General features: G+C 43.5%; 1 protein-coding gene across 2 annotated transcripts in view; it reads right to left on the bottom strand.

Annotated features, from left to right (window-relative positions):
- The window catches only part of TM6SF1 (transmembrane 6 superfamily member 1), a 106,826-nt gene that overhangs the window by 24,266 nt on the left and 62,303 nt on the right, over positions 1-20,257 (bottom strand). For both annotated transcript variants that reach the window (XM_040414059.1, XM_040414060.1), the window contains exon 7: positions 11,183-11,287. In XM_040414059.1, coding sequence (XP_040269993.1) covers positions 11,183-11,287 — 105 coding nt within the window. The remainder of the gene's footprint in view (positions 1-11,182; positions 11,288-20,257) is intronic.

Below are 20,257 nucleotides of genomic sequence, written 5' to 3'. Positions count from 1 at the left end.
GCTTTGATGGATCACCCAGGCCACGCACATTCCAGCTCACAATATTAAATACACTAGCCATACTTAAACATAAAAAATTTGACCCAGCTGATAACATAACGTATTTGGAGCATTGCAGATAAAAGCAATACAATGTTGTTTTTAGTATTTCTCTCGGATCTGCCAATGAGTGTTCTCCGGAAGTCTTGTCTGTGCTCCCTGGTGATAGCGGCTAGGTCATGTATCCCCGCGAGGTGGAAGCTCTCGGTGCCTCCGACTATCAGTTTTTGGATCCAAAAGGTGGAGGAGATCCGGAGAATGGAGGAACTTACCTCACAGCTGAGAGCCAAGCATAAAGCCTTTCTTGATTCATGGGCCCCCTGGTTTTCTTTTCAGGAGTCTCAGGAGTTTCAGGACCTTCTGGTCTAAGCTGAGGATTCTACTCTATACTTTTGATTTACCCCATATTCAGTACCCATCCCCCCCCCCCCCCTTAGTGTCTATTGTCTGTGTGTATTGTCATCCTCCTACTGTTGTTATTGTCTAAGGCGGCTCTTCCTAGTCTGGGTCCATTTATGCACTTTACTCATACTGGTAATGTTGTTTTAATGCTAGTGTAACCCTGTGAAGTTACACCGGCTGCGTTATCTGAAATGCCCAGTAGATGGACTCAGTGTGCTGTTAATAAGACATTGAGCATTGATCACATGACTGGCTGAAATGAGTCACTTGGTTAGTGACATCATCGCAGGTCCTAAAACGACGCTGGCTGCACAGCTCAAAAGAGGAAGGTCCTGGAAAGGTTTGTAGAAGCTACGATTTGCTCAGCCAGAGAGAGGACATGGGTCTGGCATTGAGAGACTGCAGCACAGAGATAGAACCTGGCGGAGAGAACTTACTTCACCCAAGATCACACCTGCTGAGAGAGGGACCGCTGGCAAAGACAAGCACTGAGTCCAGACGTCTGGTGAATCCAGTGAAAGGAGATTGCTGCGGACTGGCCTGGTAAATGGTGTTGTGAGGGTAAGTCAAACCTCTCCCTGTATCACCACAGGGCACCTGTCTCCTCACCACAATAAAGACTCTGTGGGTCCAGTGACGGACATTACACAGCTCAGGCTGCTTCAGTGACCCTGCGGAGCAAGAGCTTATAAGGGCCCCAACTCTCCTATGTGCACCAACGGCCATTAGGGCGAAGATAGGGGGTGGGACGCAGGTGTGCTAGTGGGTGGGTGAGGAAGAATCCACATTACCCTGTTATTTGTGTTACGCTATTGTATTTTCCTATGTACTGTATGTTAGTTCATTTTGTTACGCACTATATAAAGTTAATTCCAGTTAGGCTGTGTCAGTCTCATTTGCACCAAGTATGTTCCCAGTGGAGCCTCACATCCCTACCCCGGATGTTCCACTGGGTGGAGGCACTGCCGCAGACATGTACCCCAACTCCCAGATAGCGGAGGCTCAGGATTCGCCTGTCAGGCATAGTGAGTTAACTAGGGTTAGGGACCCCATAGACACTAGGGGGCGCCCCCAAAACCCTGTTACATATGGAGGCACTGCTGAGATGAATTGGGGTACAACCAGTGAGAATAGATTAAATCCTCAGGCCACTCCCTCCTTTGCAAAAGAGTGGGCCCAGCAAAGAAATGTACCATTGCAGCAAGCTGTGATGTTATGCAAAGTTCCATCCCGCTGTGAGATGAATCACGTCATCTTGTGTATAGAACTTCAATTGGGAATAGGAATGGCGACCGTCAGGGATATCCTGCAGGATTCTGAAGGACAAACTTACATGTTAATATATTGTCATACGGACTTGGGAGACCATGAGATGCCTATCAACATTCATTTATATGGAGCCCCGGATGAAGGATGCTCTTTAGTGTACGCTCTCCTTGATAACAAAGAAAGGGTCTCGCTGCAACAACCTTTTAAATTAGAACAGAGAGATTATGTCACAGAAAATTATTCTAAGCTCCTGACTCCCATCTCCGGAAAGGCTGGAGCCATTCCTAAACAAGCTGCCCATCCTCCTAGAGAACAGGGGATGATTACTCCTAAAGCAGAATTTCATCCATCTACAGCATTACTGAAACCAGACAACCTTGAAGTCCGCACCCCGCCTACAGGAGGTAGTGATGTATCGGACATACTCCAGAAACTCTCAGAAGCCATAGTGACGGCAAACCACACCCATAGTTACCGCAAACGAAAGGTGTTTTCTGGGAATCAGCCTGTTCCTTCAGGAGAAGAGCCTTTTGAGGTCTGGAAGGATAATGCTATGCGGTTGTTGGAGGAATGGTCTTGTACGGATACCATAAAGAAACAGCGGTTGGTGGAGAGTCTTCGTTTTCCCGCTACAGACATGATAAGACTGTACAAGTGAGTAAATGGGCAAGCTACTGTGCACGACTATCTACAAGTTTTGCAGGATGCTTATGGGAAATCAGAAGATTTGGATGATCTGCTGGTTAAGTTCCTAGCCACTAAGCAGAAGGAGCATGAAAAAGCCACTGACTATATCAACCGGTTACAGCTATCGCTTGGAAAGTTATTCCATAAAGGAGCAGTTCCTGCCTCTGAGTTGGATGCTCGGCTATCTAAGCAAATTCAGAGAGGTGGCTTAATCAATAATCCAATTATGATTCTGCTGAGAGCCAAGTTGGATGATAAAGTCCTGCCTTATTCCACCTTAATAAATACAGCCAGGAGATTGGAAGACCAGATGTGTCCACCCCTACAGAAGGAGAAAGAGGATACAGAACTGTCAGCTGTTAGGAAGAAGGTGGCTGAATTGGAGTTCTTATGCAAGTCACCACCAGAGAGAGCAGATCCTCCCCCTGGAAGTGGGGGGCAACACAGGAAGACTCAGAAAAAAACTGTTTCCTGAGGATTCACCCCGCCGAGGGGATTGCTTTAAATGTGGAAAGTCAGGGCATTTTCAGCGGGAGTGCCCTGCGAACTCCATGGAGGTGGATGTGGAGGTGCTGGCAACCGAACTTGAGGAGACTCAAATGACCAGGTCTTGCAAGCGAAGGAAGACCCGGCCTACATATGGTTTATCTGTAGGAGCCAAGATTGGGCCTAAATCTTTGATACACGTGCAAGTAGAAGGAATTCAGGCTTCAGCATTGCTAGATACAGGTTCTCAAGTCACCATTATCTACCGAGACTTCTATGAACGTCATCTGAAACACATTCCTATGGAACCTGCAGGAGAGTTTCAGCTATGGGGCGTTGGTTCTCAAGCTCAACCTGTGGAGGGATGCATAAAAGTGACCATAACTATTCCCAAGTTAAACACTGGGATAATATGTCCTATGGAGCTGGAAGCTTTAATATGCCCTGCAGCCAGGAAAGTGTGTGCCCCAATAATATTGGGCACTAATGCAAAGATGGTACAGGATGTATTCAAGGCCTATCTGACAGAAGTGGGAGATGTCTCCTTAGACCGACTGATGGAGGTCAGCCCTGTCCTAGGGAAAGAGTGTAGACGACTAGCCCTTGAAACAAAACCAGGGTCGTGCCACTATTCAGGAACAGAACCTGCATTTGTGAAGCCTGGTGAGACCAAAACCTTACGAGCCATAGCCTCAATGCACCATGAAATGTTGGGGGGAACTGGACAATACCTTATTGAGTCTCTGCCTGAAGAGGATCAGAAGAAGGGGTGGACTCTCATACCTGAGGTAAAAGATTGGCGGAAAAGGTGGTGTCGGAGCTTTCCTGTGATGGTACAGAATTTAACCCCCACGGAAATCCGGATTGATCGTCATCAGAAGATTGGTGTGATACACCTTTTAGATCAAGTTTCGTCCATCATGTCTGTGAGTGCAGAACAGAAGGATCATGTGAAAGCACCTTTAGATTTTGATCTAGAAGATTCTCCTCTACCACAGGAGTGGAAAGACAGCCTTCGTTCAAAACTGGTCACCCGAGAGGGAGTGTTTTCCAGAGCAGAGATGGACGTGGGGTGTTCTAAGAGTGCCACCCATACTATAAGACTTGCTGATTCTACTCCTTTCAGAGAAAGGTCAAGAAGAATACCCCCTCGAGATGTGGAAGATGTCCGTGACATACTCCAGCAGATGGAAGGAGCAGGCATCATCACAGAGTCTCGGAGCCCCTATGCCTCACCTATTGTGGTAGTGAGGAAAAAGAATGGTTCAGTTCGGCTATGTGTGGACTACCGTACTTTAAACAAGAGGACTGTGCCAGATCAGTACACGTTGCCCCGGATAGAGGATCTTCTGAACGCCCTATCTGGCAGCCAGTGGTTCAGTGTGCTTGACTTGAGGTCTGGATATTATCAGGTACCCATGAAGAAGGAGGATCAGGAAAAGACAGCTTTCATCTGCCCTTTGGGGTTCTTCCAGTTTACCAGAATGCCACAGGGAGTCACAGGAGCTCCTGCTACTTTTCAGAGGCTGATGGAGAAAACTGTGGGGGATATGAATCCCAAAGAGTGTCTAGTGTATCTAGATGACCTAATTGTTTTCGGGAAGACACCAGAGGAGCATGAACAAAGATTGCTAAAGGTGTTGGATCGACTTCAAGCTGAAGGCCTGAAACTATCAGTGGACAAATGCCGATTTGCCTAGAACTCTGTCACTTATGTGGGGCATATAGTCTCCGCTGAAGGAGTAGCCACAGATCCTGCTAAAATTGAAGCAGTGTTGAATTGGCCAAGACCAGATAACATCAGTGAATTGCGGTCCTTTCTCGGATTCTGTGGTTACTACTGAAGGTTCGTGAAAGACTACTCAAAGATTGCTCGAGAGTTACATGACCTACTGAAGATTACCTCTGACGTAACGGGTGCTAAGGCACCATCTCCTAAAGACCCCCTTGGAGAGAAATGGACTTCAGGATGTGAAGATGCCTTTCTGACATTGAAGAAGAGACTTACAGAAGCTCCTGTTTTAGCCTATGCAGACCCTGAGAAACCATATATCCTCCATGTGGATGCCAGTATGGAAGGTCTAGGGGGTGTACTGCACCAAAGTTATCCAGAAGGATTGAGGCCGGTGGCTTACATAAGTAGAAGTATTACAGGTGCAGAGAAGAACTATCCAGTCCATAAATTGGAATTTCTGGCACTCAAGTGGGCCATCGTGGATAAGCTACATGACTATTTGTATGGAGCAACATTTGAAGTAAGGACTGACAACAATCCACTTACCTACATTCAGACTACAGCTAAGCTGGATGCTACAGGACATAGGTGGTTGGCTGCCTTGTCAAGCTACAGTTTCAGCCTGAAGTACAAGCCTGGGCCCAAGAATGTCAGCGCAGATGCCCTGTCCCGCAGACCTAGACTCCCTCCTCACATTGAAGAAGAGGAGTGGGAAGAGATCCCTGGGCCGGGGGTAGGAGCCTTTTGTCAGATGTATGTGGTGGCCGAGAGACAAGAAGAGTTTGCCGAGCTAAGGGGGATAGACTCCATTAGCCACTCTCCAGAAGCCGTGCCTGAGGTGTTCCATGCTCCAGTCATGCTTCAACAGTGGTCCAGTATAACCACAGAAGACAAGAAGAAGGCTCAAGCGCAGGACTGGTATATTGGGATAGTTATCAGAGCAATAAAGACTAAGAATCCTAAATTGCTGACTTCTCTACCTGTGAGTCAAAGAGAATTATACCGAAGAGAATGGAGCCGACTACATCTTGAAGATGGAGTACTCTATAGGGTCGTGAAGTATCATGATCACCCTGACAGAAAACAATTGGTACTACCCCACAGATACCGTGGCATGGTCCTGAGAGCTCTCCACGATCAACATGGGCATCTCGGGGTGGACAAGACCTATGGCCTAGTACAAGATCGGTTCTATTGGCCTCGCATGAGGGAACATGTCGAGCAACATGTAAAGACATGCAGGAGGTGTATCCAGAGGAAGACCCTGCCTGTGAGAGCTGCCCCTATGGGTCATCTGAAAAGTACGGGACCCATGGATCTTGTGTGCATGGACTATCTCGGCATTGAGAGCGATACAGCGGGAATTGGAAATGTGCTGGTGGTAACGGACCATTTCACCAGATATGCTCAAGCCTTCCCCACTAAAGATCAAAAAGCTGTGACTGTAGCCAAAGTCCTTTGGCAGAAGTATTTTATTCACTATGGACTACCCAATCGGATACACTCTGATCAAGGTAGAGACTTTGAGAGTAAGTTGATCAAGGAGCTGTTGGACATGTTGCAGGTGCAGAAGTCCAGAACCACACCTTATCATCCGGAGGGTGATGCACAGCCAGAACGGTTCAATAGGACCCTCCTAGATATGCTAGGGACTCTCAAGCAAGTCGAGCGGTCTTGGAGTAAACATGTGGAAGCCATGGTCCACGCATACAACTGTACAAGGCATGAATCTACAGGGTTCTCACCCTATTTCCTAATGTTTGGAAGAGAAGCTCGATTACCGGTAGATGTCCGTTTGGGAGTGTCTCCTGATGGAACAGATTCAACTTCACACTTTCAATATGTGAGAAACCTCAAACAAAACCTTCATCGGGCCTATGAGTTGGCCACCCAAGCTGCAGCAAAAATGGAAGAACGGAACAAAAGAAGGTATGATTCTAAGGTGAGATATCAGGAGATTCAAGCAGGGTATAAAGTTCTTCTCCGGAATCTAGGTGTGCCTGGAAAACACAAACTGGCTGACAGATGGAAAGATACCCTGTTTGAGGTTGTGTCCAAACTGGAAGGACTGCCAGTGTACAACATTAGGGGCCCGGAGGGCCGAATAAAGGCTTGGCATAGAAACCATCTGCTTCCAGTTGTGTATGCTGATGAAGAGGAAGAGAGTAGTGAAGAACTGGAGGAAAACACAGCAATTGCCTCCTTTAACTCCGGTGGTTCCACAAAGTCCCGAAACCTCTCCTGGGTCACAAAGTTCTCCAAGGTTGAATCCAGAAAGTCCATGTTTCGTGCCTGGAACTTCCCTTAGAGACTCTACTTCGAAGGCAGGAGTCGAAGTCCCACAGTTGATGTCCCAAGATCCTCTCCCACAGCGAGAACTGAGACACAGCACCAGAGTGCGGCAACCCCCTAGGGCCTTAGTTTATGATAATATAGGAGAGCCCAGTTATGCCCCGCTGACACAAGCAGCATCTAAAATGGCCACTTTCCTACATGCACTAGCTGAAGTGGTAAATGTTAGTGACTCTTTACCCTAAATAAATAGCTAGCTAGGATATTACTGTGCCAACTGTACTGTATGTATGCTAAACATTTTTCTGTTGAATTTTCGTTAAGCCCCCTGGCTCGGACTTGCCAGTGGAAGGCAAGTATTTTTCAAGGGGGAGCATGTAACCCTGTGAAGTTACACCGGCTGCGTTATCTGAAATGCCCAGTAGATGGACTCAGTATGCTGTTAATAAGACATTGAGCATTGATCACATGACTGGCTGAAATGAGTCACATGGTTAGTGACATCATCGCAGGTCCTAAAACGACGCTGGCTGCACAGCTCAAAAGAGGAAGGTCCTGGAAAGGTTTGTAGAAGCTACGATTTGCTCAGCCAGAGAGAGGACATGGGTCTGGCATTGAGAGACTGCAGCACAGAGATAGAACCTGGCGGAGAGAACTTACTTCACCCAAGATCACACCTGCTGAGAGAGGGACCGCTGGCAAAGACAAGCACTGAGTCCAGACGTCTGGTGAATCCAGTGAAAGGAGATTGCTGCGGACTGGCCTGGTAAATGGTGTTGTGAGGGTAAGTCAAACCTCTCCCTGTATCACCACAGGGCACCTGTCTCCTCACCACAATAAAGACTCTGAGGTCCAGTGACAGACATTACACAGCTCAGGCTGCTTCAGTGACCCTGCAGAGCAAGAGCTTATAAGGGCCCCAACTCTCCTATGTGCACCAACGGCCATTAGGGCGAAGATAGGGGGTGGGACGCAGGTGTGCTAGTGGGTGGGTGAGGAAGAATCCACATTATCCTGTTATTTGTGTTACGCTATTGTATTTTCCTATGTATGTTGGTTCATTTTGTTACGCACTATATAAAGTTAATTCCAGTTAGGCTGTGTCAGTCTCATTTGCACCAAGTATGTTCCCAGTGGAGCCTCACATCCCTACCCCGGATGTTCCACTGGGTGGAGGCACTGCCGCAGACATGTACCCCAACTCCCAGATAGCGGAGGCTCAGGATCCCCCTGTCACGCATAGTGAGTTAACTAGGGTTAGGGACCCCATAGACACTAGGGGGCGCCCCCAAAACCCCGTTACACTAGGATTATGTTCTTATTTGATTTTTCTTTTCTTAGCCTGATATGGTTATGGGCCAGTCGAAAAGGGTCCTCGCTCCGACGAGGTTCCTTTCATTATACCACAAGTGCCATAAGATATTATGGGAATTGATGTATGATGTGATATCATTGTTGTCCTATATGTCTGATACAAGGATTCTATTGTATGACCTTACTAATGCATAATTGGACTTTTGTATTTATTTAAATAAAGAATAAAAAAATAAAAAAAGCAATACAATGGCGGTACAGTACCAATATGTACCATGACAGCACAGATACAGAGCATCAATACAGACAAAGTATAAAAGATGCCCTGAAAAAGAAAACAACAAAAACCAGAACCGAAAAAAATCAAACCTGCATAGCATCATCTAACAGGCCGAGGCACAAGTCCTCCATGAAACCGGATATAAAAAACAGCAACGCTCCAAGCGCTCTACTTCTGTTGAGCGAGACTATCTCCCGCCGCAAAAGGATACACTTGTTCCATGGGCAGTTCAGTAGTAGAACAGTAGAGGGATAACGTCCCAACAGGTCACTCAGTGAAAACCGAGGGTGCAAACTTGAAATAAACGGACGGCTATCATCTCTCCTCCTGTCGCAGCGGTCGTTCGTGCTGGTCAATCCATGTAGCCGCATCTTTCGGTGCAGTGAAGAAATGGACAGATCCCAGAGCAGCTACCCGCAGAAGTGCCGGGTACATCATAGAATAGGGCACTTGCAAAGAACGAAGTCGCCGCTTGACATCCAAGAACTGGCTCCGCTTCTTTTGGACTTCCGAGGAAAGTAGTGAAGTTACTTAAACAGAACAGGACGTGGAGGCGCTCCCGGCGACAACGGTCTCGTGGGGACTCGGTGCACCCGTTCCACCACATATAATAGGGAAAGCACCTCTGTGCCAAAAACTTCTTTAAGCCAATTCTAAAAGTAGGATGTAGGATCCTGTCCCTCGACTTTTTCAGGGATCCCCAGAAGTCGCACATTGTTACATCTAAGGCGGTTCTCTAGATCGTCAGTCAATGAATGCGGGATGATCTGGTTAGGGGGAGGCAGCTTATCTTCCACCTCCACAATTCTTTCATTAACTTTCTGCAGATCATGTTGAATAAAGGAGAACTCTTGCTTCAGGGACACCATTTGCTGCTGTAGCGCTGTCAGGGCCACTCCACACTGGGTTACTGCCCGGAAAACATCTTTCAGTGTTGGCTCTGCACTCTGGAGGAATATGGCCCACTCCTCCTCTGCCATAACTGCCTCCTCTGCCCTTGCCAGACCAACCTCCATACTTCCAGCTTGGGCTCCTCCTGCAGTGGATTTCTCCCCTGCCTAGACTGACTCCTCCACCTCCAGATCCTCCTCCATGCGGGGCCCCTTCATCTCTGGCATCTTCTGTGATGCCCTGGAGCTTATCACAGCTCGCGCTGCCGCCGCACACCTCTCGCCCTGCTCGTGTTCCTCACACTCAGGAGCGTGTCGGCGCCATCTTGCGCAGCGCCCGGCACCTCCTGCCGCCTCCTTACACTTTTATGCGGCTCCTCCGGCCATGGGACCTCTGCAGAGGGACGCAGGCCAGGCAGGACAATAATATCTAAGCGACAATCAGCCCCAGAAAGGCAGCTGGAAGCCCACAGAGGAGGATTTCAGGATACTTGGTGGGAGCTCGCAATCACTGCTGCCGCTCACATCCCCAGCCAAGCTACGCCTTGGCCATGCTACATTTTTGATTACATGCAATTACAAAAGTATATTTTTCATGGGACAACCCCTTTAATGGCAAAATCCAATGTGAAAAATAATTGTCATATCTGGAATCTCAGTTGTCTATAACGAAAAGATTGTGATGTCAACCTTTCCAATTAACACCAATATCAGTATCCAAACGGCATTATTTGCCACTGTCCAAGTCAGTTGATGTGGATGGTGATTTCAATACTCATCAACAGCTGCAACAAGAATAAGAAAGGAACATGTCATCAGACTCGACCAGTAGTGCAGCCTCATGCCTTGGGCCATTATCGTCAAAAGAATACTTATCTTAGAAAATGGGAGATGAGAATTAAGCACACAGCCACCCTCCTTAGGGCTCATTCACACGAACGCGTGCTGCCCGTTGCAATATTGCGGACCGCATTTGCGGATCCGCAATACACGGGCACCGTTCCGTGGCCATTCCGCATCACGGATGCGAATCCATTCATTTCAATGGGTCCGCAAATCCGGAGATGCGGAACAGAAGAACGGAACACTACAGAGTGCTTTCTGGGTTTCCGTTCCGTGATTCCGCACCGCAATAACATAGAACTTGCTCTATCTTTTTGCGTAACAGAAGAATCGTGGACCCATTTAAGTGAATGGGTCTGTGATCCCCATGCGCCTGCCCCACGGACGGTGCCCGTGCATTGCGGACCGCAATTTGCGGGCCAAAGCACGGGCTTCACACGTTCGTGTGAATGAGTCCTTATACTATCCATTTCTTTTGGCTTGCCCAGTGGATGACCAATTTTATTACTAAGTTTTAAGAAAAAACATATCTACAAACCTTATAGTGAAGGTATTTGGAAGGTGGAACTTATATTTAGGCGTGTCTGCGTTTGCTACTCTACACCTATTTAAAGGGGTTGTCCAATGTGGGACATTTATCACATATTGCTAAAAACCCTGAAGTCCCATTCTGGGATTTCCAAAAATAGCCTTCTATAGGAGTTCCGAAAATAGCAGAGTACACTCACTCGGCTATTTTTGGAAGGTCCATAGCAATGAATGGAGAGAACATTGTGTATGCGTGGTATGCTCTTCACTGTCTTTTGAGGCCATATTTTGGAGACAGAAGCAGGTACCAGTGGTTGGACCCTCACCTATCTAATACTGGTGACATATCCTAGTGATATGCCATAATTGGAGATGGGACAACCCTTTTAGGTGTCTATTGTACTGCATCTAACTCACCATTCCTCTGAATATACAGAAGATAGTTGCAGCGATGAGGTACATGACCAGCACTAGGTCAGATGGTCTTCTTAATAAATTCTTTTGCTGAATATTTTGGGCCTCCTGCAGAAAACAATATAGACTAAAGTTAATGTAAGGCTCACAAGTTAAATAATATTCATTCATATTTCATGCACATTAAAATGTTTTATATTAGTTTATCAGTTCTATTATAAAAAACCTCAGCTAACATGTTTGTCCATGAAGGATTTCCCTAAAGAATCCTGAAAACATTGTAAAAGCAGCATTAAAGCAGTGTTAGGCCTCTTTCACACGACAGTATGTCTTTTTCAGTGTTTTGCGGTCCGTTTTAAACGGATCCGTTGTTCCGTTTTTTGTTTCCGTTGTGTTTCCGTTCCGTTTTTTCCGTTCCGTTTTTCCGTATGGCAAATACAGTATACAGTAATTTCATAGAAAAAATTGGGCTGGGCATAACATTTTCAATAGATGGATCCGCAAAAAACGGAACGGATACGGAAGACATACGGATGCACTTCCGTATGCATTCCGTTTTTTTGCGGACCCATAGAATTTAATGGAGCCACGGAACGTGATTTGCGGCCAAATATAGGACATGTTCTATGTTAAAACGGAACGGAAAAACGGAAATACGGAAACGGAATGCATACGGAGTACATTCCGTTTTTTTTGCGGAACCATTGAAATCAATGGTTCCGTATACGGACTGCAAAAAACGGCCCGCAAAACGGAAAAAAAAAACGGCCGTGTGAAAGAGGCCTTAGGGCAAGTTTTATGTGATGGTCTGTACTTTAACCTCTTCATTACCAGTGATTGCTGTATCCATTACAGTGCTAACTTCCACTCTGTAATGCTTGTATCTATCACGTCGATCTGGTAGGTACTGTCACTATAGCCATAAGATGAGCATCAGGAGCGAGGCTGTAATGCACAGGTCTGTTTCCATTGCACCAGCTGGGATAGTAAAATAACCTCAGATCCTAGCAGTTAACCCCACCACTGCTGAAAATGCAGATATCATAACACTGCCAAGGCGTAGTGTAGATCTACCAGCTATTCGACCACAGGGGTAATCCAGGAGCACAGATTCTGCTCCATCCAGTGTGGTGGACATAGAAACCAACGACAAAAAATCCAGCTACACCAGTAAAGAAAAATCTCCTTTTTTATTGAATAATAAAATAGTCAACAATCACGACAATGAGTACAAAAAATATTGACTCGTTTCAATCACATACACTATTTTAATTATAACATACAACCAAATCCAAAGTGAACGGGAAATAAATAGCTAGGAGGGAGCAGCATAAAACATTACTGCCAAGCCTGGCCATGTCAAAGGTCCCCAGAGATGTAATTGGTTATCTTACTGTATGTCCCAGGAGAACAAACGCCTTCTTTTTCCCAACAACAGATCTCATGGGTATGACCTTACACACATTAGATCATCAGCCGAAAACAGTAAATTTGGCAAAGTCTAATCTATATTAGTAATCTATGATAATCATCTGCATTTATATTGAGCTGGCAAATACCACAGAACTTCATAACTGAGAGAAATAAGGTATTTTATTCTACATGGCAATAGTTGCACTTTCATATTGCTAATCACATTCACATTTTGTAAAAAAATAATTGAGTAAGAGAAGTGATGAAAAAAATGGCGAATCAGCCATTTTGACCCTTTTTTTTCATTACGCGATTCGCCGTATTGGAAAAATATTTTTATATTTTAATAGTACGGGCACTTTTAGACACGGTGATGCCCATGATGTTTATATTTTTTGTTATTTATGTCTTTATTTTTTTATTCTACGGATTTTAATTTTTATATTTTTTAAATGTATTTTTTTTTTACTTTTTTTGTTTTGTAGCTTGTGTTTGAGGCAACAAAACTGTATCAATTTTTTTTATTCTGTACCATTATATTATATATCCATATTGGTACTGGAATTACTCATTTCTTATGTTGGCCTATAAAATAAGAATTGTAGCTTCAATACGGGTCTTTTTAGAGAGACCCAGCGTATTGAAACTAATTACCGGCATCCTCATTGACTGGGTTTTAGACCCATTAGATGCCATGATCACGGCATCTAAAATGCTTTAATGACCACGATCGGCATTATTGCTGGTCACGGTTATTAGCCACGGGTCTCTGCTGTTTGAAAACAGTGGAGATCCACTGACCATGGTGCCTGATGCACGCGTGAGCGGGTGCCATTTTTACCAATCGCTCCAGCTCAATACATGTATATTACTGGTAGCGAAGGGGTTAAAATTTAGCCATACCCTACAAAGCAAGCTGCAGAATACCATTCACTGGCATATCCGACAAACTGGATCTCCAGTCCCTTTCTGTCCTTTCCTGAATTATCTTTAACATGAGTTTAAAATCAGCTTAGAAGATCCTCAAGGAGAGAAGGGAGGAGAGGTGTAGACTGAGGGGCCAACAGCCAGTCTGACGGACTAGCTAGTGAACACATTCTGAAGCTTGCTATGTGGAGTACATACAGGTAAGCTGCAGAAGCCAAATGAAGCAAAAATTTTAAAGGGCATCTGTCAGCAGATTTGTACCTATGAAACTGGCTGACCTGATGCATGTGCGCTTGGCAGCTGAAGGCATGTCACCGGTCCCGTTTCAAAGGCTTTATTCAATCCATGCCAAATTAGAGATAAACAAGGGAGGACAAAAAAATCCCTGGCCTACAGTCATTCCATGTGATGTCACACTTAAGGCCTCTTTCACACGGCCGTTTTTTTTTTCTGTTTTGCGGGCCGTTTTTTGCGGTCCGTATACGGTCCGTATACGGAACCATTCATTTCAATGGTTCCGCAAAAAAAACTGAATGTATTCCGTATGCATTCCGTTTCCGTATTTCCGTTTTTCCGTTCCGTTTAAAGATAGAACATGTCCTATATTTGGCCGCAAATCACGTTCTGTTGCTCCATTAAAGTCTATGGGTCCGCAAAAAAACGGAATGCATACGGAAATGCATCCGTATGTCTTCCGTATCCGTTCCGTTTTTTGCGGAACCATCTATTGAAAATGTTATGCCCAGCCCAATTTTTTCTATGAAATTACTGTACACTGTATATGCCATACGGAAAAACGGAACGGAAAAACGGAACGGAAACACAACGGAAACAAAAAACGGAACAACGGATCCGTTTAAAACGGACCGCAAAACACTGAAAAAGACATACTGTCGTGTGAAAGAGGCCTTAGGAAATACGGAAACGGAATGCATACGGAATGTGTTCCGTATGCATTCCGTATTTCCGTTTTTCCGTTCCGTTGAGAGATAGAACATGTCCTATATTTGGCCGCAAATCACGTTCCGTGGCTCCATTAAAGTCAATGGGTCCGCAAAAAAAAACGGAACACATACGGAAATGCATCCGTATGTCTTCCGTTTCCGTTCCGTTTTTTCTGAACCATCTATTGAAAATGTTATGGCCAGCCCAATTTTTTCAATGTAATTACTGTATACTGTATATGCCATACGGAAAAATGGAACGGAACGACGGAACGGAAACACAACGGAACCAAAAAAACGGAACAACAGATCCGTTAAAAACGGAACGCAAAACACTGAAATGGACATACTGTAGTGTGAAAGAGGCCTTACTCTTAGGCCTCATGCACACGACAGTATTTTTTCACGGTCCGCAAAACGGGGTTCCGTTGTTCCGTGATCCGTTTCCGTTTTTGTTTCCGTGTGTCTTCCTTGATTTTTGGAGGATCACCAGACATGAAAAGTGAAAAAAAAATCTAAGTCAAGTTTGCCTTGCAAATGATAGGAAAAAAACGGACACGGATCACAGACTCGGATGACAATCTTGTGTGTGCCTCTGTGTTTTTTCACGGACCCATTGACTTGAATGGGTCTGCGAACCGTTGTCTGTAAAAAAAATAGGACAGGTCATATTTTTTTGATGGACTGGAAACACGGATCACAGACGCGGATGACAAACGGTGCATTATCCGAGTTTTCAACGGACCCATTGAAAGTCAATGGGTCCACAGAAAATCATAGCTAAAATTTGCTAGCAGATGCCCTTTAACCACTTCCCATCTGGGCCATTTGCCCCCTTCCTGACCAGGCCTAATTTTGCAAAACTGACATATCTCACTTTATGTGGTAATAACTTTGGAACGCCTTTACTTATCCAAGTCATTCAGAGATTGTTTTCTCGTGACACATTGTACTTCATGATAGTCATACATTTGAGTCAATATATTTCACCTTTATTTATGAAAAAATCCCACATTTACCAGAAATTTTGAGAAATTCTCAATTTTCTAAATTTCAATTTCTCTGCTTTTAAAACAGAAAGTGATACCTCATAAAATATTTATTACTTAACATTCCCCATATGTCTACTTTATGTTGGCATCATTTTGGAAATGTCATTTTATTTTTTTAGGACATTAGAAGGCTTAGAAGTTTAGAAGCAATTCTTCAAATTTTTAAGAAAATTGCCAAAACCCACTTTTTAAGGACCAGTTCAGGTCTGAAGTCACTTTGAGGGGCCTACATAGTGTATACCCCCATAAATGACCCTATTGTAGAAACGACACCCTCAAGTTACTTAAAACCGATTTTACAAACTTTGTTAACCCTTTAGGCGTTCCACAAGAATTAAAGGAAAATGGAGATCAAATTTTTAAATTGAACTTTTTTGGAAGATTTTAATCCAATTTTTTCTTTAACCGCTTTACGTCCGCGCATAGGATATAAACGTCCTATGGGTGGACCTCTATTTCTGAAAGCACGTTTTAAAACGTCCTTTCAGAAATAGCAGCTGCACGCTAATCGTGCAGCTGCTGATCGGGTTGCCCGCTGTCAGTGACAGCAGGGCAACCCTAAGACAAGGCAGGGACAGTGCCCAGGTGTCCCTGCCTTCCGGATCGCTGCAGACACAGCGCTCACCGAGCGCTGTGTATGCAGAGCAGGAAGCGCTATGCGCTTCTTGTTCCGGCCCGGCGGTCATGTGACCGCCGTGACCGGAGTGTGCAGGAGCTGTGTGAGGTCTCTCAGAGACCTCGATCAGCCCTGCTGTGAGGCTGTACAGCGCAGGATTGCTGCTGTACAGCCTCTCTAGGGGTGTATTTGTCCTGTAACTGGGGCTACTATGTCAGCCCCAGTTACAGGAGAAATCAACTGTGAAAAAAAAAAATGAAAAAGTGAAGTAAATGTCCCCCAGAGGTCTTGTATGACCTAATGGGGGACGAAAAGTGTAAAATAAAAAAAATAAAAATAAAAGGTTGAAAATAAAGAAATAAAAAAAAGTTTCACATGTAAAAAAAAAAAGTCCCCAAGTAAGGAATGAAAAAAAAAAAGTTAGAAATACAAAAAATAAAATAAAATAGACATATTTGGTATTGCCGCGTCCGTAAAAACCAGCTCTATAAAAATATCACATGACCTAACCCCTCGGATGAACACCGTAAAAAAAAAAAAAAAACAGTGTCAAAACAAGCAATTTTTGTCACCTTGCATCACAAAAGGTGCAACACCAAGTGATCAAAAACGCGTATGTCCCACAAAATGGTACCAATAAAACCGTCACCTCATCCAGCAAAAAATGAGCCCCGACATAAGAAAATCTCTCAAAAAATAAAAAAACTATAGCTCTTAGAACATGGAGACACTAAAACATCATTTTTTTGGTTTCAAAAATGCTATTATTGTGTTAAAGTGAAACAAATAAAAAAAGTATACATATTAGGTATTGCCGCGTCCGTAAAAACCAGCTCTATAAAAATATCACATGACCTAACCCCTCGGGTGAACACCGTAAAAAAAAAAAAAAAAAAAAATCTGTGTCAAAACAAGCAATTTTTGTCACCTTGCATCACAAAAGGTGCAACACCAAGTGATCAAAAACGCGTATGTCCCACAAAATAGTACCAATAAAACCGTCACCTCATCCCGCAAAAAATGAGCCCATACATAAGAAAATCTCTCAAAAAATAAAAAAACTATAGCTCTTAGAACATGGAGACACTAAAACATAATTTTTTGGGTTTCAAAAATGCTATTATTGTGTAAAACTTTAATAAATGAGAAAAAGTATACATATTAGGTATCGCCACGTCCGTAACAATCTGCTCTATAAAAATGTCACTTGACTGAACCCCTCAGGTGAATGCTGTAAAAATAAATAAATAGAAACTGTGCTAAAACAACCAATTTTTTGGTCACCTTGCCCCATAAAGTGTTATAATGAATGATCAAAAAATCATATGTACCCAAAAATAGTACTAATAAAACTGGCACCTTATCCCCTAGTTTCCAAAATGGGGTCACTTCTTGGGAGTTTCTACTGTAAGGGTGCATCAGGGGGCTTCAAATGGGACATGGCATCTAAAAATCATGTGGAGTTCCTTTTCTTCTGCGCCCTGCCGTGTGCCCATACAGCAGTTTATGACCACATGTGGGGTGTTTCTGTAAACCGCAGAATCTGGGTAATAAATATTGAGTTTTGTTTGGCTGTTAACCATCGATGTGTTAAAGAAAAAAATTGATTAAAATGGAAAATCTGCCAAAAAAGTGAAATTTAAAAATTTGATCTCCATTTTCCTTTAATTCTTGTGGAACGCCTAAATGGTTAACAAAGTTTGTAAAATCGGTTTTGAATACCTTGAGGGGTGTAGTTTCTACAATGGGGTCATTTATGGGGGTATCCACTATGTAGGCCCCCCAAAGTGACTTCAGACCTGAACTGGTCCTTAAAAAGTGGGTTTTGGCAATTTTCTTAAAAATTAGAAGAATTGCTTCTAAACTTCTAAGCCTTCTAACGTCCTAAAAAAATAAAATGACATTTCCAAAATGATGCCAACATAAAGTAGACATATGGGGAATGTTAAATAATAAATATTTTATGAGGTATCACTTTATGTTTTAAAAGCAGAGAAATTGAAATTTAGAAAATTGCGAATTTTTCAAATTTTTGGGTAAATTTGGGATTTTTTCATAAAAAATAAAGGTGAAATATTTTGACTCAAATTTATGACTATCATGAAGTACAATGTGTCACGAGAAAACAATCTCTGAATGACTTGGATAAATAAAGGCGTTCCAAAGTTATTACCACATAAAGTGAGATATGTCAGTTTTGCAAAATTTGGCCTAGTCAGGAAGGGGGCAAATGGCCCAGATGGCAGGTGGTTAACACATCGATGGTTAACAGCCAAAGAAAACTCAATATTTATTACCCAGACCCCACATGTGGTCATAAACTGCTGTATGGGCACACGGCAGGGCGCAGAAGAAAAAGAACTCCGCATGGTTTTTAGATGTCATGTCCCATTTGAAGCCCCCCTGATGCACCCTTACAGTAGAAACTCCCAAGAAGTGACCCCATTTTGGAAACTAGGGGATAAGGTGCCAATTTTATTGGTACTATTTTTGGGTACATATGATTTTTTGATCATTCATTATAACACTTTTTGGGGCAAGGTGACCAAAAGATTGGTTGTTTTAGCACAGTTTTTATTTATTTATTTTTACAGCGTTCACCTGAGGGTTTCGGTCAAGTGACATTTTTATAGAACAGATTGTTACGGACGTGGCGATACCTAATATGTATACTTTTTTCTTATTTATTTAAGTTTTACACAATAATAGCATTTTTGAAACAAAAAAAAATTATGTTTTAATGTGTCCATGCTCTGAGAGCTATAGTTTTTTTATTTTTTTGAGAGATTTTCTTATGTAGGGGCTCATTTTTTGCGGGATGAGGTGACAGTTTTATTTGTACCATTTTGCGGGACATACGCCTTTTTGATCACTTGGTGTTGCACTTTTTGTGATGTAAGGTGACAAAAATTGCTTGTTTTGACACAGTGTTTTTTTTTTGTTTCTTTTACGGTGTTCACCCGAGGGGTTAGGTCATGTGATAATTTTATAGAGCTGGTTGTTACGGATGCGACAATACCTAATATTATACTTTTTCTTATTTATTTCACTTTAACACAATAATAGCATTTTTTAAACCAAAAAAATTAAGTTTTAATGTGTCCATGTTCTGAGAGCTATAGTTTTTTTTTATTTTTTGAGAGATTTTCTTATGTAGGGGCTAATTTTTTTGCGGGATGAGGTGACTGTTTTATTGGTACCATTTTGTGGGACATACGCCTTTTTGATCACTTGGTGTTGCACTTTTTGTGATGTAAGGTGACAAAAATTGCTTTTTTTGACAGTTATTTATATATTTTTTTTATGGTGTTTATCGGACTGGGTCGATTATGTGATATATTTATAGAGCCGACCGTCACGGACGCGGCAATACCAAATATGTCTATTTATTTTATTTTATTTTTTCTATTTTTAACATTTTTATTTATTCCTTACTTGGGGAATTTTTTTTTACATGTGAAACCTTTTTTTTATTTTTTATTTTTAACACTTTATTGTTTTATTTTTTTATTTTACACTTTTCATCCCCCATAGGGTCATACAAGACCTCTGGGGGACATTTACTTAACTTTTTTTTTTTTTTTTTCACTGTTGATTTCTCCTGTAACTGGGGCTGACATAGTAGCCCCAGTTACAGAAGAAATTCACCCCTCAGAGAGGCTGTACAGCGCAATACAGCCTCAGTGCAGGGCTGATCGAGGTCTCTGAAAGACCTCACACAGCTCCTGCACTCTCCGGTCCCAGCGGTCACATGACCGCCGGGCCGATACAGGAAGCGCATAGCGCTTCCTGCTCTGCATACACAGCGCTCGGCGAGCGCTGTGTATGCAGCCATCCAGAAGGCAGGGACACCTGGGCACTGTCCCTGCTATCTCTCTGGGTTGCCCTGCTGTCACTGACAGCGGGCAACCCGATCAGCAGCTGCACGATTAGCGTGCAGCTGCAGTTTCTAAATGGACGTTCTGGAACGTCCATTCAGAAATAGAGAACCACCTCCCAGACGTTTATAGTCAACGTGAGGACGGGAGGTGGTTAAGTAAACCCACTTAAATTATTTTTTTTATCACAAAATACATGCAAATAAAGGGAACCTGTCACCGGGATTTTGTGTCTAGAGCTGAGGACA

The sequence above is a fragment of the Bufo bufo genome, chromosome 1 (assembly GCF_905171765.1).
Source record: "Bufo bufo chromosome 1, aBufBuf1.1, whole genome shotgun sequence".
In the NCBI taxonomy this organism is placed as follows: Eukaryota; Metazoa; Chordata; class Amphibia; order Anura; family Bufonidae; genus Bufo; species Bufo bufo.
Note: the sequence above shows the minus strand (reverse complement) of the source record. Positions and strands in the feature narration are given on the sequence as shown.